The 22,775-nt window shown below is 37.3% G+C and overlaps 1 protein-coding gene and 3 long non-coding RNA genes across 4 annotated transcripts; 2 read left to right on the forward strand and 2 right to left on the reverse strand.

Moving 5' to 3' along the window:
- Positions 1-3,741: 3,741 nt before the first annotated feature.
- On the forward strand, positions 3,742-5,652 carry LOC136269048 (uncharacterized). Its single transcript, XR_010707204.1, has 2 exons — positions 3,742-4,349; positions 5,213-5,652. It is a non-coding gene; the product is annotated as an uncharacterized lncRNA (long non-coding RNA).
- Positions 5,091-21,833, reverse strand: LOC136269052 (uncharacterized). The gene is made up of 4 exons (XR_010707207.1): positions 21,552-21,833; positions 19,330-19,486; positions 5,772-6,055; positions 5,091-5,418 (listed from the first exon to the last, which is right to left on the reverse strand). It is a non-coding gene; the product is annotated as an uncharacterized lncRNA (long non-coding RNA).
- LOC136269050 (uncharacterized) lies at positions 8,017-10,436 on the forward strand. The gene is made up of 2 exons (XR_010707206.1): positions 8,017-9,598; positions 9,656-10,436. It is a non-coding gene; the product is annotated as an uncharacterized lncRNA (long non-coding RNA).
- On the reverse strand, positions 15,940-17,447 carry LOC136268910 (xaa-Arg dipeptidase-like). The gene has a single exon (XM_066064376.1). The coding sequence runs from the start codon at positions 17,270-17,272 to the stop codon at positions 16,091-16,093; it is 1,182 nt and encodes a 393-aa protein (XP_065920448.1). The 5' UTR covers positions 17,273-17,447; the 3' UTR covers positions 15,940-16,090.
- Positions 21,834-22,775: the final 942 nt, after the last annotated feature.

Here is a 22,775-nt window from a genome sequence, read left to right on the forward strand (position 1 = left end):
GTATCTTATTGCTAGGCTTGGAAACCTGGAACATGACTAATAGTGCATCATGGTGACAATCATATGAGAGTGTTGCATATGATTGGATTAATTCATATCTCTGAAGAGCAATAAGGGGTGCTAATTAGGTAGCTAGCTATACAATTAGTTACAAATAATAATAAAAATCTTTCGTGATGTGATTCCCATAATCTACATAGTATACACTCAGTACAACTATAAACCACACTTTGTGGTTGTAAGGGCAGGTTCAAAGTTTCAGACTATAGTATAATTAATATCAAAATTATGATCAGGCACAACTACCATGCAATATAATACAGCAGCCTGAACCCTAGTAGCTAGAACAATTAAGAACCAGACAATATTAGTGGCATAGGCGGTTCTAAAGGGGGACCAATCTCCCCCTTCCTCTGCTGAAAATAAGTTTTGAAAAATTTTAGGGAAAATCTGGCCATGCGAGACTAGAATCTCTTTTCAAAATTCCTGCCCCTGACATCACTTCACTTCCTTTGTGCCACTCCTGCAATTCATATCATTAAACAGCATAAAGAGAGAGTTAATATAGTAGTTATCATTATCCAATTTACATCCATACCAGACATTAATCTGTAGTCTTTTCTGTCACACCATTGTATGTTGACAATTATATTCTGAAATCATTTCATTGCAATCTTACTTTTTACCTCTTCGACAATTGTTCTCTTGTATGAGAAACTGAAATGTGCCCAAAACCAACTAAGTAACATATATTATAGAACATTCTCTCCAATAGAACAGTCACTTTTACAAACTGCAAGTATATTTAACTATCTAATTTATTAGTGAAATTATGTCTAAAATACGCTCAGAACTTCTAAAATAATTATGAAAATTTTCCTGGGGGCAAGCTCATGACCCCCATGAATACAATCCATCTTCAGTGTGTAACTTTCATTGTCAAACTCTCACTGCCCCCGCTGTGAAAACACTCAGGCTTTATCATCCATATATTCACTGTGACATTCCAACACATTTAGACATAGATGGTAAAAGCAGATCTAGAGATACTCTTGCCAGATGTCATCCATATAGCTGGTCTTGAGCTTGAATTTGCTACCTAAAAAATTGTTATTTTTATTGATTGAAATGTTTCCATATTCAACCATTTAGTATCTTGTTTCAAAATTTTTTTCTTGAAGGAGGGTAATCATTCTACATTAAAATGTCCACTTTTTCTTCTAAACGAACCTATGGTTCTGTCCAGTCTAGCCAGCTGAATCAATGGAAACCTGATGTTAAACTGGGGGGTTGATACGACTAGATAATATGTAGAAATTCCAGGCGTGGTGTCCACATCACCATCCACAAGATATAAATAGTCCAGCATTAGTCCTTCCACCATATACAAAACTCTTGGATAGTGAATAGCCATCCAGTTTAAATAGCTAAATAAAGAGAATACAGCTTGCATCTTATTTACATGCAAGTATACGCATGCATGAGTAGTGGATAGTGGATAGTGTGTGTAATGTAAGTTTACTGTGTGAGTACACATGTGTAGTGCTTGCATGTTTGTGTAAGTCTTTGTGTCCACATGTGTGTCTGTGTGATAGCATAATATGTGTACGTGTGCCAGGGATGGTAGCAACCTTTCCATGATTAAATTACAGAAGGAATGAAGGATGTATCAATTAGGTGTCCATTCTTACTGATGATGACTGCAGGATCATAAAGAGAGTATGTGAGGTAGTGTCAACACGTGCAACAAGATCAGCTGCAGCAGGAATTGTATAGGAAGGTATATATGTATAGACATTCAGATGTGTGGCCAGTCAAGGTCAGAAATCAATATGAGGGGTGCAGCTCTGACTCAGATTATGGTCACAGTAATGAAATGCCTGTAGGCAGTAAATGTGACCAGATCTGCAAAAGGGAGTGTGCCTTTCTAATTGCATGTACATGGCAACCCATGTGAAAATGCTATCACCCTGTAATTCGGTCACTAAATACCCCTAACATGGCACTATTGCTTGGTGTAATTTGAAGGTGATAGGTTAAATACATTAAAACTTGAGAATTTGGAAAGGCTGTAAGACTCTTTTTCACAGATCCAGTCACAAATAAACGTTACATAGTGTATGCAGTAACCAAATTACACTATGCTGTGTTTATGTAGTTTATAGGTACTGTTTAAAGTATTGTAATTTTAAACAACTTGCAAAAAGTAGATGTAGGTACTACACGGACAATAAGTAAACAAAATATAGCATATTATGCAAAAAACTGTATAGCAATAGTGAAGCTACACATCTAATTAATGAGAGTTATTAACTTTGTTTCTTTACTTTAGGGTGGCATAACTCCACATCAATATGGTTTATCTGAACAGTATCATAAACTGGGTTCTCTACACTAAAACCATCTTGGTTTTGTTCTGCCAGGACAAGCTGGTTTCTTTCACCGGTAACTTCATATGTGTTAGACATAGTCCTCATGAGCTCATACCCGTTCTTCTAATACAGGCTAGTAATGATGGCACTGATCAGTATAGAAACAAATAGTGTAACAACAAAGGTGACCATGCACCATATTGATAGCAATTACTGTTGTCATGGAAAGTTCAGTATTGTCTGAAACATCTATAAAAAAACATAGAAGTATCAAGTTGATGTTTTACAGATACAAAAATCACCTACAAAGTAACATTTTGCATTGAAGTATCATACAGCATGATAGCACTGTGTATTAGGAATCACAAAAGTTAGGGCTTCATACCAGCCTAGCTCAAATGCAATATACCTAGGTGCCTTGGCAGTATTGGTTAAGAATAATCATGCAACCAAAAGTACCTTCGGTGTGACTCAAAATGTTTCCATTAGGTTGCTATTTTTTTTATTCAGTGATATTTTCTGTTGGCTGACTGACTGACTGACGCCTTTAGACAAACATACATAACTCAATAACGATTAAGGCTATGGGCCTGATTTTTTCACTGATAAATATCGCTTCAGCTTGACAGGACCTTCTGGCATACCGCAGTATGTACGATACACACATCACTTTTGTGTCCCATTTCTTTTAGCTGACAACTTGTGGTATCAATTCAGTCATGTTGGCGCTTGTGCTGGCTTTCCTACATTTTAAACAGGAATCGTCCATATTTCCATAGTATTGCAGAGGTGCTCAGTGTATTGCTCTTCATTTGCAATGGACTGAGCATAATTGAAAATGGAGCTATTTCACTTTTGCAATAATTAATAGGTGAGGCACACATTTAGACAAAAACAATTAGTCTGGTGCCATTCTTTTTTTGATGTGGTACGTCCTAGCTCCATCTATTAACAAAAAGTAAACAAATAAGTACAAGAAGAAAAAAAATAGAAATTTTAACCTTGATTATGAAAAAATAATGAAACAAGGGAGGTTACCTACACCTGCAGATATACAAGTGGACATTTAGTCCCTAATTCAGTCATGTGAGGAATAGACTGCAGTAGGGATTAAATGCGCACTTGCATATTTACAGATGTAGGCGACCATCCTTGTTTCATTACCTCTTTTTCCTGTGATCCCTAATAAAAGGTTAAAATTCCTTTTCCTTGTACTTGTAAGCATTATCAGGGAGCAAACTTTCACTACATCTGTGCATGAGTCATCTTTTTAGGTTTTAACACTTCTCAAACATACGGTAAGTGCTCTATCCAGCACACTGGGACTATACTTTTTACCAAACATTGATGGAGCAGATACAAGCGCCAGGGTAGAATTATAATAGAGTAATATTTGAAAGAGTTATATACTGTTAAATTTTGTAACGGTATACATACTGTATTTACGTACTTGGTTAAATGTTGCAGCATTTATTACCTTAGCTCCAAATATCAATGTGGCAATTATTTACATTTAATGCTCAAAAACAATGTTTAAGCTCTTATTTTTGAAATTGATTGTGGTACCATTTAAGTGTGGTTACCATTGAAGGTGCAGCGTTTAACCAAACAAACATGGTAGATCACAATATCGGTACAGGTCTTTATCCCAACACAGTAAAATTACCACAAATGGAGAACTATTAACACAAATAACATAATGTGTGTGTGTGTGTAGTAAACTATCATAGTTGCAAGACACACCTGATTTATGTAATGAATCATTTCCTGTTGCCATATTCACAGTGACCAACCCAACTCCTGCCTCAATTACACCAACTATACTTTGATAATATAGGTTGTATTTCTCCTCAGATTTATAAACAAGTTACACTGACCATCATTATCATCAGATGATATCGCCAATAGGTAATGTGACACTCCACCACAATAAAGATTGACAGCAGGATCCCATGTGACTATCATCAAGTTTGATTTGTAGGTTGTGTTTGTAAAATAAGTAACACCTTATAAAGCATTAAGTAATGCAGAGTAAATGATTACAGATGCAATGTTTAACGAAAGACATATAGTAGATTAAAATTATCATTACAGGTCTTTATCTGAACACAGCAAAATTATCATTATACATGTACTACCATTAAAGCAACTAAGTGTGTGTGTGTGTGTGTTGTGTGCGTGTATGTGTGTGTGCGTGCGTGCGTGCGTGCGTGCGTGCGTGCGTGCGTGCGTGCGTGCATGTGTGTGTGTGTGTGCATGCATGTGTGTTTGTGTGTGTGTGTGTGTGTGTGCGTGTGTGTGTGTGTGTGTGTGTGTGTGTGTGTGTGTGTGTGTGTGTGTGTGTGTGTGTGTGTGTGTGTGTACCCAGCTGTTAAAATGGGGACCTGGTGGCCTGGTGCCAACTGGGGAAGCAGCCCACCCAGCTGTATCATCAATGGGTATCTGGTGTAAACTGGGGAAGCAAATGCTCAACTGTCCATGTCTCATATAGCAGTTGAAGGTCCAGGTGGGACTCCGGGTGCCCACACCTTCACCTGTGAGACATGGTACAGCCTCCTGCAGGTTACTAGTCCTGCCCCAGGAGGGCATGCCTGCACTGACTCATAGCACCTGAGTAGCACGCAGGTGTCCCAGTGCTGGCCACTGGGCAGTGTGACCGCGTAGTGGCAGCTGAAGGCTTTGCCTTTGCTTTATGTGTGTGTGTGCGTGTGCGTGTGCGTGTGTGTGTGTGTGTGTGTGTGTGTGTGTGTGTGTGTGTGTGTGTGTGCGTGTGTGTGCGTGTGTGTGCATGTGTAATAAACTTTCATGGTTGCCTGGATTTATGTCATTTCCTATTGCAGTGCTAACGATGATACCAACAGCCACCCCAACTCCTGCCTCAATAACTTCAGCTACTGTGATAATGTAGGTTGTATTTCTTCTCAAATTAAGGAATGTAGCAGTCAAGCAAGTTACATTGACATAGTACATCATAGTATCATTGTCATCAGATGATAGCAGGATCCCATGTGACTATCAACAAGCTAGGTTGTAAGATGATCAACACCTGATAAAGCATAAAACAATGCAGAGTAAATGATTACAGGAAAACAAAGTCACATTTTGCACTCACATTTATTACAGCTACCACCATACTGTGCCATGCATGCAATATTAGCAAGTGCACCTGTATGAACTTGGGGTTGCAACTGTGCACTTATAAGATATGCGAATTGCCAATTTCTATTTGTAAGAAAATTTAGTATACAAGTCACCACTAAATTTTCATTTCCTATCCAGAGTTACATTCATTTCATGTGGGTACACATATTCTTTGCATACAATTATACTGAGGTGACAACATAACATAAGTCTTTTATTATTACATTTGCAAATACACACAAGGCTTTATTGTCTTACCATTAGGCACAGCCTGGAATATGAACATTGTCACAGCTGCCTCTCCAACACCAGCTTCATTTCTACTAGTCACAGTGACTGTATAGTTGGTGGCAAGTGTTAATCCAGTGATATTATAGGAAGTGTTGGTTATTCTCATCATCATTACTCCATCAGATGATGATATTGTAACAGTTATATCGTATGATACTGGTACACCCACTATAGAGCAGTAGTGACAGGATCCCATGATATTTTGACAAACATATTTCACTTTGTCCGATGACACTATGAAACAGGTGGACCTATAAGAATTATGTAAATACTTGCATCTACTTATAATAATATAGTGTACAGCAAAACTGAAGTGGCATGTAGCTAAACAACAAGTCAAGAGTAGAAAATGTTCAATTACATAAAAAAGAAGCTAAGTATGAAATTATCACAGAGTAGGGAAATGTTTCTCAGTACTTTATACATGTATGAGACTACAGGCTTTGCAAATGGCCAACCAAACTTTGCCAATTCAGTGAATTCACCAAATTATAATCCTCACCAATCAGAACATGTGTACAGTACATGTAAACATGTAAATGCAGATACAAAATTTTAAAGATTTTATAGCGATCTTTTACATGATAGTTTAATGATGCTTGCGATATCAGTATAGCAAATTGGACTTTATGCAAATTGTTTTATATTACAGTAAAGTAGTTCTTTATAGTAGGGATTGTGAAGGTTTTCCCAAAAATATAACCCAAAAAATCAGACTCATGCACGCTTCTTTCGTGCCAGTCTGGTAGGCATAATTAAGCCCAAACGTACCTTCAAAGCAATTCCAAGCAAATGTTTTAAATCTTTCAATAGAATTTTCAGTGTTCTACTGACTAACTAACCAGTGGCGGATCTAGAAATTTTCAGAGGGGGTTTCAGGTTCCACTCAATTTCAGCCTAGTGTAGGTCGAAGACCAAAAAACTAATATAATACACTATGGGTGATTTTATCACCCACATGACAAGTCGTAAATAAATTAGGGAGGCGTGTTATTTTCAGAGGGGGTTTCAGCTTAAACCATTGCAACCCCCCTGTATCCGCCACTGCTAACTGATGCCTCTATACTCAAGTATAACTCCACTATGTATAAGGTTTACGCTACAGACTTATTTTCTTCTTTGTTTAATGATAGGACTGAGACATGCCTTTTATCAATAGCCACTTTGCTTTTCAGTAATTAATAGTCAGGTCACATGTTCAGACAAGGGAACAAGGGAGGTCGGTCGCCTTCTCCTGCAGTTACACTAGCAGACCCTGAATCCCTACTGACTAGCTTAAATTGAAGCAGGGATAATGGCCACTAGTATAGGTACAGGAGTAGTCAACCTCCCTTGTCTCATCACATTTTATTCTGACTCCACCTTGACTTTAAATTCCTAATTGTTCCTTGTACTTGTTATAGTATTGCCCGTATATTTTGGTTGCATGGTGGACCAGTACATGCTCACCTTCCTTCTTATATTTTATTCTTTGTCTATAAGGGTGTACAATTTGTATTTCACTAGGCCTTCAGCTGATTGACAGTCCTTCAGTTACTGTAGCACGATCCAGTGTGTTTGCTTATTCTTTCAATGGAATTTAGCCTCCAATCAGACCAGTATTACAGATGGCCACCAAACTGATGGATGGTAGGCATCTTCATCATGTAATAAAATGACAATATTGTTTCCACCCATATCTCCTCTGGCAATAGTGTCAGTCGAAGCATCTGGCGTAAGATAATCAATAGTTACAGCATCAGGCCACACTAATTATGGTTACTCTTTCACTGCCATCTAAGCGCATCTTTTCAATCCGAGGATTTGAACCCCAGTCAGTCATGTACAGAACATCATCCATGGGGTCTATAGCAATTCCTCTGGTCTCATCTACACAAGTATATGCCCTGAGGTATTAGTTACAGTGTCAGTCCAGTACATTTTGTTGTTGATCCAGTCAATGGCTAAACTATCTGGTACCTCCAGTCATATGTATAGTATGATATGTATAGTATGATATGTATACTAGCCCATATGTACTAGCCTATATGTATGTATAAGTGTATACCTGTTACAAGAGTAACAATAGGATATCCAGTGTTTATTTTGATGTGACCAAGATACACATCTATCCAATATATACATCCTATTGTTGTATTAGTCATAATCAATCACAATCCCATGCATTCCATAGTCATGTGACCAATGTTTGATAGCATGTGCCAATGTTTCTTCTTTAAATACTGCTGATGATTATGAATATTAAATATGGCTCAATTTCATTGGGATGTGCATAACTGTTAACGGGATTTGTTGGCAATGTAAAACATTTCTGAAACTTGAGCATCATATACATGTACTGTATGCATGCAACAATTTTAAGTTGGATAACTACTACATGTATAACAGGTAAAATCTGTCTTTGATTCACACAACATCATCAAAGAAGCAGCAGTGTTTTAGACAGTGCTAATTTTAGGACAGAATTTTTTTGCCAATTATCTAGCTGTCACATTGTTAGCTACAGAGTAGCTACAAGGCACACTGACATTTGTATATGCAGTCATCCATGCTTTACCCAAGATGCACTATGTAACCTCAGTAATAAGGTCATGCCACTTTGAAGGCCACATTTTTGGTCTCTATGGCAGCTTTAGTTTTACTGTAGTTTATAAAGGTAGCACAGGCATATGTATAACTCTCATTTCTTTATACGTACGTGACTGGATTTGTGAAAGGGATCTTCCCAGGAACATCTAATTATATGGGGGTGGGGAGGTCATGGGAGATCCAGATATGCAGTGCTTTAATCCAGACAAGCTAAAGAGATATCCAATAACACAACTCCAGAATGTATATGTGTGGACACTAGACACATGTATACATACAGCATGTGACACATATTATTGTACTGCTACCTATATATATTAGTATAAAACATGACTAATATTAATAAGGGTACAAAGAGTTGGCTGTATACATGGACTAACTATTTGTGCTGCTGCTTCAGCAGCCATGTAAACCCAGCCAACTTAACCAAATATGTTATAAACCTTACACATGCAGTCATGTTCAATGAATGTACTATTCTTCTACTTCCCTCAAGGTACTATCCTTACCATGTTGAATGCATGCTACTGTAGTTACAATGAGTTGGTGCTGTTGGCCTCTGTCATACATGCTTATTGCTTAACACTATACTGTAACATTATTCTGCCTCTTATTTTAAGCAACGGATGTAGCAATTTTGTTGTTGGAACTCAGACTTGCCTGCTAACTTTTGTGATGATTAGAGTCATGACTTAAGTAACAAATCCTTATTGCAAAGAAAAACTGAAGCAAACAAGTGCTTTTTTTCCAGTAGCATGCAATTCCTGAGTTCAGATTTTGCATTGTATTGGTAGCTATAGAGCATAGACCAACTGTTGGAATAATTTTGGTATTATGTTAAAGAGTGAGGAGTTTGGGAGTGCAACATCATGAGAATGACTCTACAATACTAAATAATGTTAAATGAATGGTATGCTGAAATGTTTCTATAAGAATGAAAAAGCTTACTTTCAAATAGCCAGGTTGTGCTTATCATTTTAAGTACTCAGGTACACCACATTCCCTTTGATGAGTTTGTACAGTCAAAACAGCTACCTTTCAAAAGTATAATATGCACTCTCAATAAACTCGGAGGAACATACAAGTGACTATAATTTTCTATATAAATAGGTGCACACTCAGAGAGAGAGGCAATCATCATTGCTATTGTGGAAACATGAACCTCAAGAAAGAGCTGGTGTTGTGCTTTGCTTTGGTGGTATTTGGTGAGTGAACTAGAGTAATTATAGTTGAGAACATTAAATGTTGTAATGGTCACATAGGACTTAAAGGACAAGCTACAGAAATTGCAATCTCTGAGCAAGTTGATATAAATATAACTTCAATTATGTTAATGATTCAGCTGATTCAATGATGTCAGAATCTTTGCTGGGTAGTGGGTTTACAGTAGAAGTCCACAACATTACCACAAGTGATGGAATAGAAGAAGTTAAAACCTTTAGTAGCTTCATTCCCACCACCTTCACCCAATCAGAATACGATCACTATATACAAGAAGTTAACCAAATTACTTCCTTTAGCAGTACTAGCACTGTAGTAGATGATTTCAACAGAATTGGAGAAGTAACCGCTACATTTATAAGTCATCCAGACTCTACTGATACCACTAGTGAAGGAACTAGAATAGAAAGCGAGGGTGAGATTACAGGGATTCAAGAAGATGGAGAAGTTTCCAACCAGTTGACCAGATCACGGAAAGGGTGTTTTGTTCGTATTTGGCCTCCTACTGTTGGATGTGAAACAAACCCAGATAGGGATTTTGGGGTTGGTTTAGAAGCCGACTTGTCAGGAATTCATGTTGTAGTGCGTTACAAAATATTTCGTTTAAGGATCAGAGTTTTAAGCTGGGGAAAGAGGCGTGTTCAGAGTAAGAGACATGTGCAGCATAAAAGACGTGTCCAGCCAAAGAACTAACAGACTGACCATAACACTAATGTACAGCATTTACAAACACTACATATAGTCATCATAATTATACATTCTAATCATACCTCTTGTACCCATTTTGTGATAAACATTAAATCAATATTTGGTCATCATTGATTTTTGGTATAATTTACAACATCATATAATTGTGTATGAATGTGGGTGTGGCCCATGAGTGATGTATGGAGCAGACCAAACAGAGGAGGAATAGGAGGAGGGTGCAGTGTTGTAGTTAAGTAGCTAACTTACAGTTTTAAACGATTGTTTTATTAGAGTAGTTGATTGTTCAGTTGAGAATACTGAGTTTGTTATAAACATGCATGCATGCGCACACACACGCACACACACATTGGCAGGTCAAAACTGGAGTGGGGTGGGGGAGGGAGGGTGCAACTTTGGTTCATAGGATCTGGGGACATGCCTCTAGGAAGTTTCCACATTTCAGTAGTGTTGAATTATTTTCACTGTCTCTGCAAATAAACTAATTGGTCACTTCAGTTGAAAATAAATGTGAGTGCTCTATTAGAGAGATTGACTGCACTATTAGAGTATCTTGTGTCATCACCAAAAGGCACACGATAGACACAATATGTCACATCTAACTGTAAAACTACATCCTTGCTTATGTGAAGACAGTTAGCTGATGTTAGATAGTCAATCAGTAGGAAATTTTGTATAAATTTATCATGCTTTGGCTTGATTATAACCAATACTGCCATGGCACCATGCATAAAAGTGATGAAAGGCTGGTTTCCAGTTGATATTTTGCATGAGTGGGAAAATACAACTTTTTGTCTATATGTGAGCCAGTCTGGGAAAACTGGTCTTATTGCTTATTTAAATAATAGTATCAAGAAATGCTGGTTTATGCACAAGTATAAGGAAGGTTAGGGATCATAGAAAAAAGTAGGGAAACAAGGGCTACACCTGCAGATATACTAGTGGACATTAATTTTAATCCTTTTCAGTCTGTAGGTATAGATCTCTACTTTTTTCTATGATCCCTAATCAAACTTTAAATTTTTAGCTAATTTTTCCTTGTTCACTTTATTATGACTATAGCCGTGAACCCACGCATACTGCATCAAAAGAAAGAGAAATGTAATTGTGTCAATCATTCCTTCAGTTTGGGTATCCTAACAGCTGGTTATGGGTATACATTAAAGCAGTTTGGTTATGGCCTGCATGATTATGTCATGCTGTAGAAAAGTTAAGCTGTTGAATACTGACAATTATACCACTATCAATTTATTGCTGGGTGACTGGGTCTCACTTTATAGACAATATGCATACCGAAAACATTCTAATAAGCACGTGATCTTTTGACGGTGAATTAAGTGCGAATTGATTCATAGCGTGGCAGTATCAGCGATTCTTACAGAGCGGTGACTTCTTCTACCCAGGAGATAGTATAACTGGCGAGCGAAAGGTTTCCCGTAGCATTAGTGGTGAGTTATAGTCCTAGCGAAGTTATCAGCGTTTCTTACGGAGAGGTGATTTCTTCTATCTAGGAGGTAACACACCTGGCGAGAGAAAGCCTGCCTGTAGCATTAGTGGTGAGTTATAGTCTGAGCTGCATTAGCTACCCATACTTATGTATGGGATTTTCACAAAATTTCGGTAGTCGTTCACCGTCAACTTTTTTTGGAAAGCGTGGCCGCACTACTGTAATTGATCATTTTTCTTTCGAATAATATAGCATGCATATTGTCTATTAAGTAGAACAATCGACATTATGTGTACAATGCCCATTTATCTAATCAGTTTGCCATGCCAATGACTTCTTTCCCATTACCAGTTATCCAAACTAACCGGTGTTCAGTTTGTGATTGAGTGTGGCTTCGTTAACTTTGATTGTGAATTGAAGCAGGTGGCACAAGAATCAAACAGTACGGTTGTACTGTTTAGTAGGGTTCCCCCCTAAAGTGATGCGCCACAAAAATAGCCGTGTCTAAAAATCATCATGGGAATATCATATGCAGTAAAAATCACTTTTACAAAATAGTCTTACTCCATTCAGCATCAATTTAATACAGAAGAAAACACCTATGGCGTCCGATATAGATTTTTTTTTAAATCACCATAACTCCAATTTTTGTCTGCCAGCCTGCCTGCCAGACCAGTTGCAAGGCTAGAGACCAAATGAAGCAGCACACAGCCACCATTTTACATTACATCAACAAACTCACAGGTGGGATGTGCCTTTTGTAGTTCTGACAAATGTCTGCTTTTTGTGCTTTGCCATTTCTTTTATCTTCGATTACAAGATCCTCGGCTTCTTCTTCATGCCAGAAAACCATAGCAAGGCATTAATTTTCTGTGTCGACACTTTCCTTGAAGGAGCATATGTGACTGTGTGTGACGATTTCAGTATAACATATAACCCAATCCCACAATGACTCCACCTATATGCCCATACAAAATGCATACATTTTCTAAGTCGGTTAGAGACCACCAGTTCTAGAGACCATCTTTGTGGATTTTAAAAACTTATAGCCTCACTTTGCTCAGTTTTTAAAATTCACAAAGATCCTTGTGCTAGGTCTCTAACCTACACTTTTAACCACAGTATACCAGAGCAGCATTGTTGTTACTACCACTGTGTACTTGATTTATGTTATCACAGAGCTACACATGTGTGTATATTATCATTAAGTACGGTAGAACTTAATAAGTAGGGATCAGTAAGAAATCATACAGCTTCACAAATTTTTGCACTTAACAAAAAACAGCATTGCAATACATTTTCCAGAAAAAACCACCTGGAATGCATTAGAATGATGACCTTGGTTAAATGAAGTGATAAGTCAACTGTTTTGATGTACAGTAAATTTTATAAATTTTGAAATTCACCTGCATTTCATCTGTCTGCCTGCCGTAAGACCCGGTAGTGCTAGGTGTACAGCTCCAGAAATTTCAGACAGCCAAGGTAATGACGTCAGATTCACAAATCTGTTGTTTCAATTATGTTTTGTCTGTCCACTGCACCATGCTGTTCGTGTTTATCATTCATTGGCTTTTCTTCTTCTGGAAAGATAATTGATAGTACGGCAGGCATTACTGCCTTAGCATGTGATTTTAATGAAGTGCCCTGGTAAGACGAGTATGAACGGGTGCAGTAGTCAAGGAGTTGCTATCTCTAGTTGCATTATGGTCCTACCAATTTAGTTTTTGGCGAGGTAATCATGCCTTTGAATGGAACAAAGGGAAAAGCTACAACCAAAAGCACTATGTGGAAAACAATGAGAAGATAGCTGAGAAAAAAGAAGGAAAATCAAGGCAATAAATCCCTACTTTTGGCTAATTTGATATAGCTAGTCTCATTTCAAGATGTTAGCCAAAAGTAGAAAATGCATCTCATTTTAGCAAGTAGTCATCTAATCTTGCTTGGCTTGTTTCCTTACTTTTTGTTGCATGGATCATTCTCTTTTCAGCTGTAAGCTTGTTTCCTTACTTTTTATAGCATGTGTATTGTATCAATCCCTTTCTTTTCTAATTTAAATTTTTTTTTGTTATTATTATGTGTAAAAAGAAAGAAAGCAAAAGCCTGTGATACCTTATCATCACAAAAAGGTTAATTAAGACTAAAGTTAGTACAAATATAAGTACCAGAAGCAAATGTACATTGCTGACCACAGCATACACTGCCTAATGTTGGATATATCAAAGCTGTATATATAGGTGGTACAAAGTACACTCAGGAAACAATACACTGGTACAGTGTTGGCTAACTGTTAACAACTACTGCACATGATGACTGACTATACATATACATGTTTAGTACTGTGTAATAATATCAAGCATCACCAGTACTTCTTATTATCATATTAGCTATCCATAAATGAATTTATAAAAAGTGAACAAACTATATAGTGTAAATATGGGAAATAGAGATTGCTGAAGAAACAAGTGTCAAACAAGCCAGCATGCTACAGATCTCTGTTTGGGCTCAAATAAACATTAATACAGAAGCATCTGCAGTACTTAACTGCTTCTGATTTATTTTTCCTTAGTCTCTACCATATCCATTGAGTCCAAATATTAGAGGTCTGTGTATGTTTCACATGCTGGCTTGTTTGACTCTTGTTTCTTTACTTTTTTCAGCGATAAGCTGATGGAAGCACTAGGGGGCTGAGAAAATATAGTTTGAAGCTTTGCTGAGTTTTGCTTTACCCCTCTAAAGTTTTATTACCATGGATACTAACATGTTAAACTAGTATTGCTACTCCTTGTGGCAGCATGTATTTTTTGGTGTAGTTATAGTTAAACAATGGAGCTATAACAGTGTACGTACACCATACATCATTATGTTCATTAATTATTGACACAACATTAAAGCTATAGTAACACCAAGAGTACATAATGTACTCTTGGTAACACTTTTAAAAGAAGGTTCAGAAGGTGTATTTGCACATTTGTTTGCTGATCATTTTATGATAGTCAACATCGGGTTTGTTAGCGTGCCTATGCCTTGTACAAAACGTAAGCTATTCAAGACAATTTTTGGTTCAACGACATGCACCAAAGGACTTTAATTATATTAAGGTGCAATATGCCCTATAGAGACCATTGCCATTATAGTCAATTCTAAGAAACTACATCACAGGTAGTAACATCCTTGCACACACACACACTAGCATCCTGGTTATAGCTGGTAGCCAGTGAAGCTACATTCACTAATGTTCATCTCTGTACCACTACATATAGTCCATCCAAATGGGGCCAACGGCTGAGTAGCCAAATGCTTCATATACCTGTAAAGATTATAATGTCTCACAAAGGTGTGTGTGTGTGTGTGTGTGTGTGTGTGTGTGTGTGTGTGTGTGTGTGTGTGTGTGTGTGTGTGTGTGTGTGTGTGTGTGTATGCCTGTTGGCAAATGACAATTGCATCAGCCAAGTCCCAACTGTGACCACAAATTGAACCCCACTCATCTCCATAAACACTTCACACAACCAGTCACATCACCTTCAGCACTAGACTCATTCACCAACCATAACTGTAGCATTGTTAGGGACAAGAAGACAAGGTCATGTTGGCTGTCCCAAGTTGAAGTAGTTTACACTCATTAAACTATATAGCCTGATACATAGTACATTCATACATAAACCATGCACTACTACAATGGAAAAATGGCCCTGTCCTTGTAAAGGGGATTGAAGCAAAGAATGCAAAACCCAATAATCGTAAATAGATTCCATATTAGGAATAGCAACAGTATAAGCAACTATTACAATGGAAATAACACATCTTGTGGCTAATAACCGTATACTGTATAGCAGGATGTTTTGAGGGGGGATTTTCATGGTATTCACTAATTGGAAGCTCTCCGTGAAGATCCCCCCCTCAAATTTCAGTCCAGCTATCAGAACTTGATCAAAATGGCATTGTTGAAGTATTGGGCAAACAGATATCCTTGAAATATTCCCCCCCTCTCCCCTCAAAATTCTGGATAGTGGCAATCAGTAAAATGTTTCCCCTTCAAAAAAACACCCGGTATAATGTTAAGGAGCCCTTTTACCTTTGATTTCACAGCTTTTTCTCGTAGGCTTTAAAAGGCCACACCATTTTACAGCTTGGCTGTTTTTGTGTGAAAATTACACTTTACATATTTTGCTCTTTAACCAATAACTTGTATCGTAGATACAATTATAATAATAAATGTTTGTTTTTATCTACTGACAAAGTAAAATAAAAATACAAGGTGATGAAAAATAGCATATGCATCAATTAAATGGAAATAATAAACTACAGAATGTTTTTTTGTAGCAAGTTACGATGCTACCTTTTTACTGAACTCTTCTTTAGCTTGTTTCACTAGTTTAGGAGTTACATACAAATCAACTGCAGTCATTGCCAATGCCTTTGCAGCAATTAGCGTATTCTGATATGCCACTGGTGTGTTAGTCACACTGGCAAACTCTCTAGTGTGGTTTAACTGTGTACCATCTCCTACTTGATAGACAGGGTGTATAGCTGGGATTAAATGGGACACGTTTCCCATGTCAGTGGACGCTACTGGCTTGGTAAGTTCGACATACTTTACGCCACATTGTTCAGAGTTTGTCTTGTACAAGTTGCTCACAATTTCATTGTAAAGCATATTCTCATATGAGGGATATGGCTGATCTATATCAACAGTGCACCCTGTTGCCTTAGCTGCTGCTTCAAAGCAAGAAATTACCTTTGGTTTTAACTCGTTTACGTCTTCCCTAGTTAGTGCTCGTACAAAATATTCCATGACTGTCTTTGCTGGAATGATGTTGGGCTTAATACCTCCTTCACTGATGATTCCGTGGATTCTGACTGTGGGTTTTAGTTGTTGTCGTAATACAGAGATGCTGCTGTATGCCAACACTGCTGCGTCTAAAGCATTTATACCCTCCCATGGAGCTGCTGCTGCATGTGCTTCCTTACCATGAAATGTTACTTTGAATTTTGCGTTTGCAAGGAAGACAGGCTCTAAGACATTATATGGACAAGGGTGCACCATCATGGCAATGTCAATGTCTTTGAAGGCATCTTTCTCAATCAACTTCACTTTACCACCTAATCCCTCCTCTCCTGGAGTTCCCATCACTGTTACCTTTCCTTTTGGTGCTCCATTTGCTTCCAACGCTGCCTTGATTCCTAATCCAGCAGCTATGCCAGTCTCTGCTATCAGGTTATGTCCACAAGCATGGCCTATCACTGGTAACGCATCATATTCACAAATAACACATATGTTTGGCTTAGCATCATGCCCAAATGTTGCTCTAAATGCGGTCTTAATTCCCAAAAAAGATTTCTCTACATTAAATCCATTCTTCTTCAAGAAATTAGTTAACAGATCATGAGCCTTGATCTCTTCAAATCCTAGCTCAGGATTTTTCCATATGTCTTCACCAACTTTATTCAGTTCTTGAGAATGCTTCTCAATCTCTTGAATAGCAACACGCTTTAGTTCTGCAGCCATATTGACTTTGATCGTTAACTGAAAAGGTGAGAAGGTGTACCGTTTTTCGTAATTAATATAGTAATTCTTTGTATGGCAGATACATTAGATAGATATACAGTTCAAAATAGTCCTAATAGAACTTAAGGCCAGCTCCAGCAGTCTCAAAATGAAACTTTCTAACTAATAGCTAGTAACAGCTGTCTATACAACTGAAAGACTACAGCAGTGACAGCAAATTTATAGTAAAATGCTAGCCACAATGACGTATAAGGTAACAAGCACCTATATTCGTAACTTGCTAATACTAAACATGGCTGTGTTTGTGGTACAAGACCACAAACATGGGAAGCCTACAAATGTCAAATGTCTACATTTGACATCAATTCATAGCAAGGTGCCAGTGTTTATTTTAGAATCATTAAGGTAGCTTTCCCTCAAAAATCTTAGACTCCTCCCCATAAAATTGTGAGTGACAACTACATAGTACTTAAGTTAAACTTGGTTATTGAAATGGAACACAAAAATGTCAAAAATAATTTAAACAAATCTTGGATGGATATATTTCCCAGGTTGAAAACTTGCTTCAAAAATTTCACACGCACTCTTAAATAGGCTCTCAAGACACATAGTCTGAATTTCCAGGGTATGACTAAATTTCCTACATAGTGATACAGTATATGTAGCTGTTCAATATCCAAAAGCCTAACCTATATAGATACAACTATCAAAATGTTCTCAAATTTAATGTGTAAAAATATTTCTGAGCCAATAGTATGCTCAGAATTAATTTCAGAAAGACTGAATTCCAAAACTTCTCTGCGTTTGGAATAGGCACATAATAATCATCCTTATACATTCAATTGTTAGATAGTCTAATTCCAAAACTTTTTTTTGTAATGTACAATATTATTGGCAAATGCCTACAAATATAGCCACTACGTCTCACACAAAATTGAGTGTTGTAATGCTGATATAATAATGGGCACCACCTACACGATTCTTAGTAGCGTACTGTGTATGTTGACACTGTTGAATCAATTTGTGACATACATGATTCTTAGTAGTGTATTCTGTGTACTTGAATTTGTTGAATCAATTTGTGCCTGCACCTCATGTACATGATTCTTAGTAGCACATGCACTGTATATGTTAAATGTGTTGAATCCGTAATTTGTAATTCTGCTGAAATGATTTTTGTTACAAATTGATTCAACAGGTTTTAAACATACATAGTACACTACACTAAGAACTATGCACGTTAGGTACACGTTAATATGGTTCACATTAATATGGTTGAGGGTTGTGCACCATTCTTTCCTTTTGCTGCGGTATATGCACTGGTTCACTAGTAATGAATTAAGTGATTACAACAAAACGCAAACAAACAAGTATAAAGAAATTTTGAAAATTTTCATTTGAGAGGAATTACGGAAATAAATTGTATTGGGAGAAGGGAGATCATCTAGCTATACCTTTAGTTGCACTTAATCCCTACTTCAGTCATGGTTATATACACTAAAGACAGGTTGTATGAGACTGAAGGACTTTAATATATTTGTAGGTGTAGACAACCTCCCTTGTTTTATTGTTTTTTATTTCTAGATTCCTACTGGTTGACAAATGTGAAATTTCTAATTTTTCCTTATACTTGTATGTATAGGTTTACAGCAGGTTGGCTGTGTCAGTTGTTCAAACAAATCTATGCCACAACAGCCAACTGTGAAAAAAGGTGTGACCCTCCAAAAAGCCAGGGTGAAAAAAAGTTGTGATATCAAAGGTGTTGCGGCTAAGAAATGACTGATGATGTTAATGCCAATCATTTATCAGTAATGATCACACCATCATCATTTAAAACGATTGGCATTAATTAGCATCACTTCAGCCATTTCTTGGCTTTTCATCCTAGCCCTTTTTGAGGGCTGCACCCTTTTTTCACAGCTTGGTTGTTTTGGTATAGATTATAGATATAAATATCTTCTGTAGTGTTCCTACTATATAGTCTCAGATGTGCCACTATATAGTGTACGTTGCATCAGTAGCTTGAATGTAATGTTTTGTTTTAGTGTATGACTCACTTGGTTTTTGTTTTCCCAGTCTTGTGCCGGTGCACTTTCTCACAATGTTATAATTCTTCAGGTTTGTCTTTGCAATATTCAACACTTCAGTCTGCCCTGGATTGACAGTTTTGGCACACTCTCCACATCAGCAACCAGTTGATTTTAGGCTTAGCTCCTATATAATTATGTTTGATGTCACTACATATCTATGTAAAATCTACATGATTATAGCGTATCAGTGCCAAACATTGTGCTCTCATATGATAGCTTCAAGACTACACAATGACACATGTATGTTGTGTACATGTAAGTGAATCACTCACTGTAGAAAATGTTGTAGCATCACTGCTGTCTAGAAATGTACTGATACCAGTATATACTCACAGTGAAATTATATTAGTTGGTAGTCTGTACCTACATATAATATGCTGATACTGATAGCATACCCAATTTTTATAATGTATATAAATTCAAACTTCTTTGTGAAATGAAATGAAAATTTTCTTTGTTAAATGAAATGAGTATGACAATGTCCAGTCCTGATGTCTGCTAGTACGTGCTACTGATACACATCCAGCATTATAGGGTAATTGCATACAGCTCTATATTGTTGTACATGAATTTTTTTCCAAAGGCTAGGGTTATAATCATATATTAAGTTTCAGGTGCTAGCTTAGGGATGCCACGATAGTTGTGACATACGACATGTTGTGGAATAAAGCTCCATGATATAATATGACATAGGCTTCTTTATGTTGTGACATAAATATCTCCTAATAATACACACTTTTCCATTCATTTAAATTGATCAAATTTGATGCAATAAATATGATAAATAAATGACAAATAAGTATGAGCAATGTTGCTTGCTGATGTCATAGTTAATACTTGCTGATGTTTAAGTTGATATTTTTGCATGTTTGAATCAAAATAGCTATACAGTTTCATAAGTAACAGCTTTAGTTGTGAAACTTTAAGAATTGTTTATGTTGTGACATAAACCTCTACTAATATGACATGTGACATAAACATTTCTATTTCATGGCATCCCTATGCTAGCTGGGGGTGTAGTTTTTAAATTTTTGGGGTAAATGTTTAAAAGTTATAGTGATCATCGATTGATTGATTACTGTATTTCTGTAGGACCAACTATCCACACTATAATAGTATGATGCAGTAGTATGTAGTCTACGTAGCTACTTCATAAACCAACCCATCTATCAATATTATGTACACATCTAGCTCTCCACCTTATTCCCTACTGGTGAGTCAACAGTAGCATTACCTTGACCATGAAATGAAAAAATCTAGTGCTTAAACTTTCAGGTGAATGTGCAACTTGTTGTGCCAGTTTTTAATGCAATTTACAACACAAGGAATTCCATAGTTTTGTGGGGTTTTGACATCTCTATACTACTGGTTTCTGGTGAGTTACCTCGTAGGGTATGTCAGTAGGTGTGTGTGTGCAAGCCCCAATGTTAGATCCCTCCTTAGAAAATGTATGGATGGCAGGCTAATTTTGTCAATCGTCATGTAGAACCTTGCATAGAACAGTGTTCCAGTTTATTAATAGGAGTCAGCGCAAGATGCAACTTGAACCAAGGGGTCCGCAACTCCGAAAAATCCTGTATGAGATTTCAAATCTTTGTGATTTTTCAAGATTTTAGAACATTTGAAATCTTAGATATCCAGAATAATAGCATCATGTGATACGTAGTATACGGAAATGAGTGGAATTCTTTCTCGAGTTCTCTGCAACCTTGTGGGGATGCTGAACATAGCATACATGACGCTGCAAATATGGACGTATACAGGAAATATATGGAACTTTACAACAATTTTCTGAGATTTCAGATTTCAACAAGATTTCAAAGAGGGCTGTACTAGATTTCAGGGGAGTTGCGGACCTTTGACTTGAACCCCTGTATTATAGCTTCCCGGCAATGCTACGCAACGCATTATGCAAAGTGATGTAATCACCACTTGTTCTGTTTTGTGCCATAGAGAAGTCTGGAGAGCCACCAATTTGTTTAATTAAAAGCAAATATGGCAAACCTATACATATCAATCTGCAGCATTTTCCTTGCTCTACAGATGCTGTGGCTAAAACATGCATTTGTTACACTTTTAAAATCCGATTGACATCCCTATTAAACAGTAGGAATGAGTAGTAAGTAGTTACTCCCGGGTTGAGACATTCTTGGTCTTCATTGCCAACTGTATATAGTCTTCTGACTTACCCACGTCACTTTTATCCAAAGGTGGCAGCACTAAATGAGACTTGCGCAGACATCAGTTCAGCTGCAAAATTCCCAACCATGTTAGGGTCCGCAATCCGAAAAATCTACTTCTACAAATCAATCCCCCTACCATTGTGGGATGTTCATTGTAGTATCCCATTGCTTGATCCACCATGAAACCGGAGGCACGATTGTTGTCTTCACAGAAATATCATTTTCAGTATCTCACAAGATGCAAGATTTATTTTTAAAATTTCGTGCTCCACACAAAGGACCGGATGAAACTTGCTACTTAGGCACATTGTATCCAGAGTTGTTGTAGTTGAAAACTACGCACAGAAATAAGTAAATGATTTGCTGGGTGCCCGGCACAGGGTTGCTTTCTTTGAAAAAACAGACAAAGAAATACGAAGTTTCGAATTCAAACGGCCCTACCACCCAGGGCAAGAGAAGCCAACTATTCCTCATAGTGTTTCGATGCGGTTGGGTGCATAGTCCGTCTATGCTGTTAGTCTGGAAAAGATCTGAGACTTCTCACCATCTGGGTGACGAGCGTCAAAATTTTCTGCAGCATCAAAGAATTGTGTCGCGCTTTCTAGCCATTTCCAGCGCTTCTGCAGCCTCAACAATCATCAATTATAGACTAAAACTATGGCAAAAGATGTCCCTGAACGTCTGATAATAGCGGTTGTCAATTATTGCTTCATCCACAGCTTCCACGTCTCGCTCTAATTAAGCTATGCATCAAGGGAGGCAACAAAATCGTCCAAAATTGACTTCACCTCTCACGCTCCACAGCAGCTTCAAATCTTCACTAGATCACCCTACATCACCATTATGCTTCAAAACATCCCAAAACAAACCGAAAAATGCACAAAATGTTTCATTTTTGATTCGAGCTGGGTGGAGCTAGTGATGGGCGATATCAGGATTTTCAGAACGATACGATATCGATACGATATTGACTAAAATTGACCGATATTGATACTTTTCGATACGATATTGCAATATTATTTGTTCATGTAAATTGCCAGTTTTCTTACATAATTTGATAGTAGGTAGCTATAGCTATACACAATGGAGATTCCCCGCCCACATACACGAGAGTAATAGTGATTTGAAAATTGCTGAAAATAACGGAAAGCTACAATTAACAATTAAAATTAGCTAAAATACATTTTTAAATTAAATTCAGATCACGTGATGTATCGTATCGAAATATCG

The sequence above is a fragment of the Dysidea avara genome, chromosome 10 (assembly GCF_963678975.1).
Source record: "Dysidea avara chromosome 10, odDysAvar1.4, whole genome shotgun sequence".
Lineage (NCBI taxonomy): Eukaryota > Metazoa > Porifera > Demospongiae > Dictyoceratida > Dysideidae > Dysidea > Dysidea avara.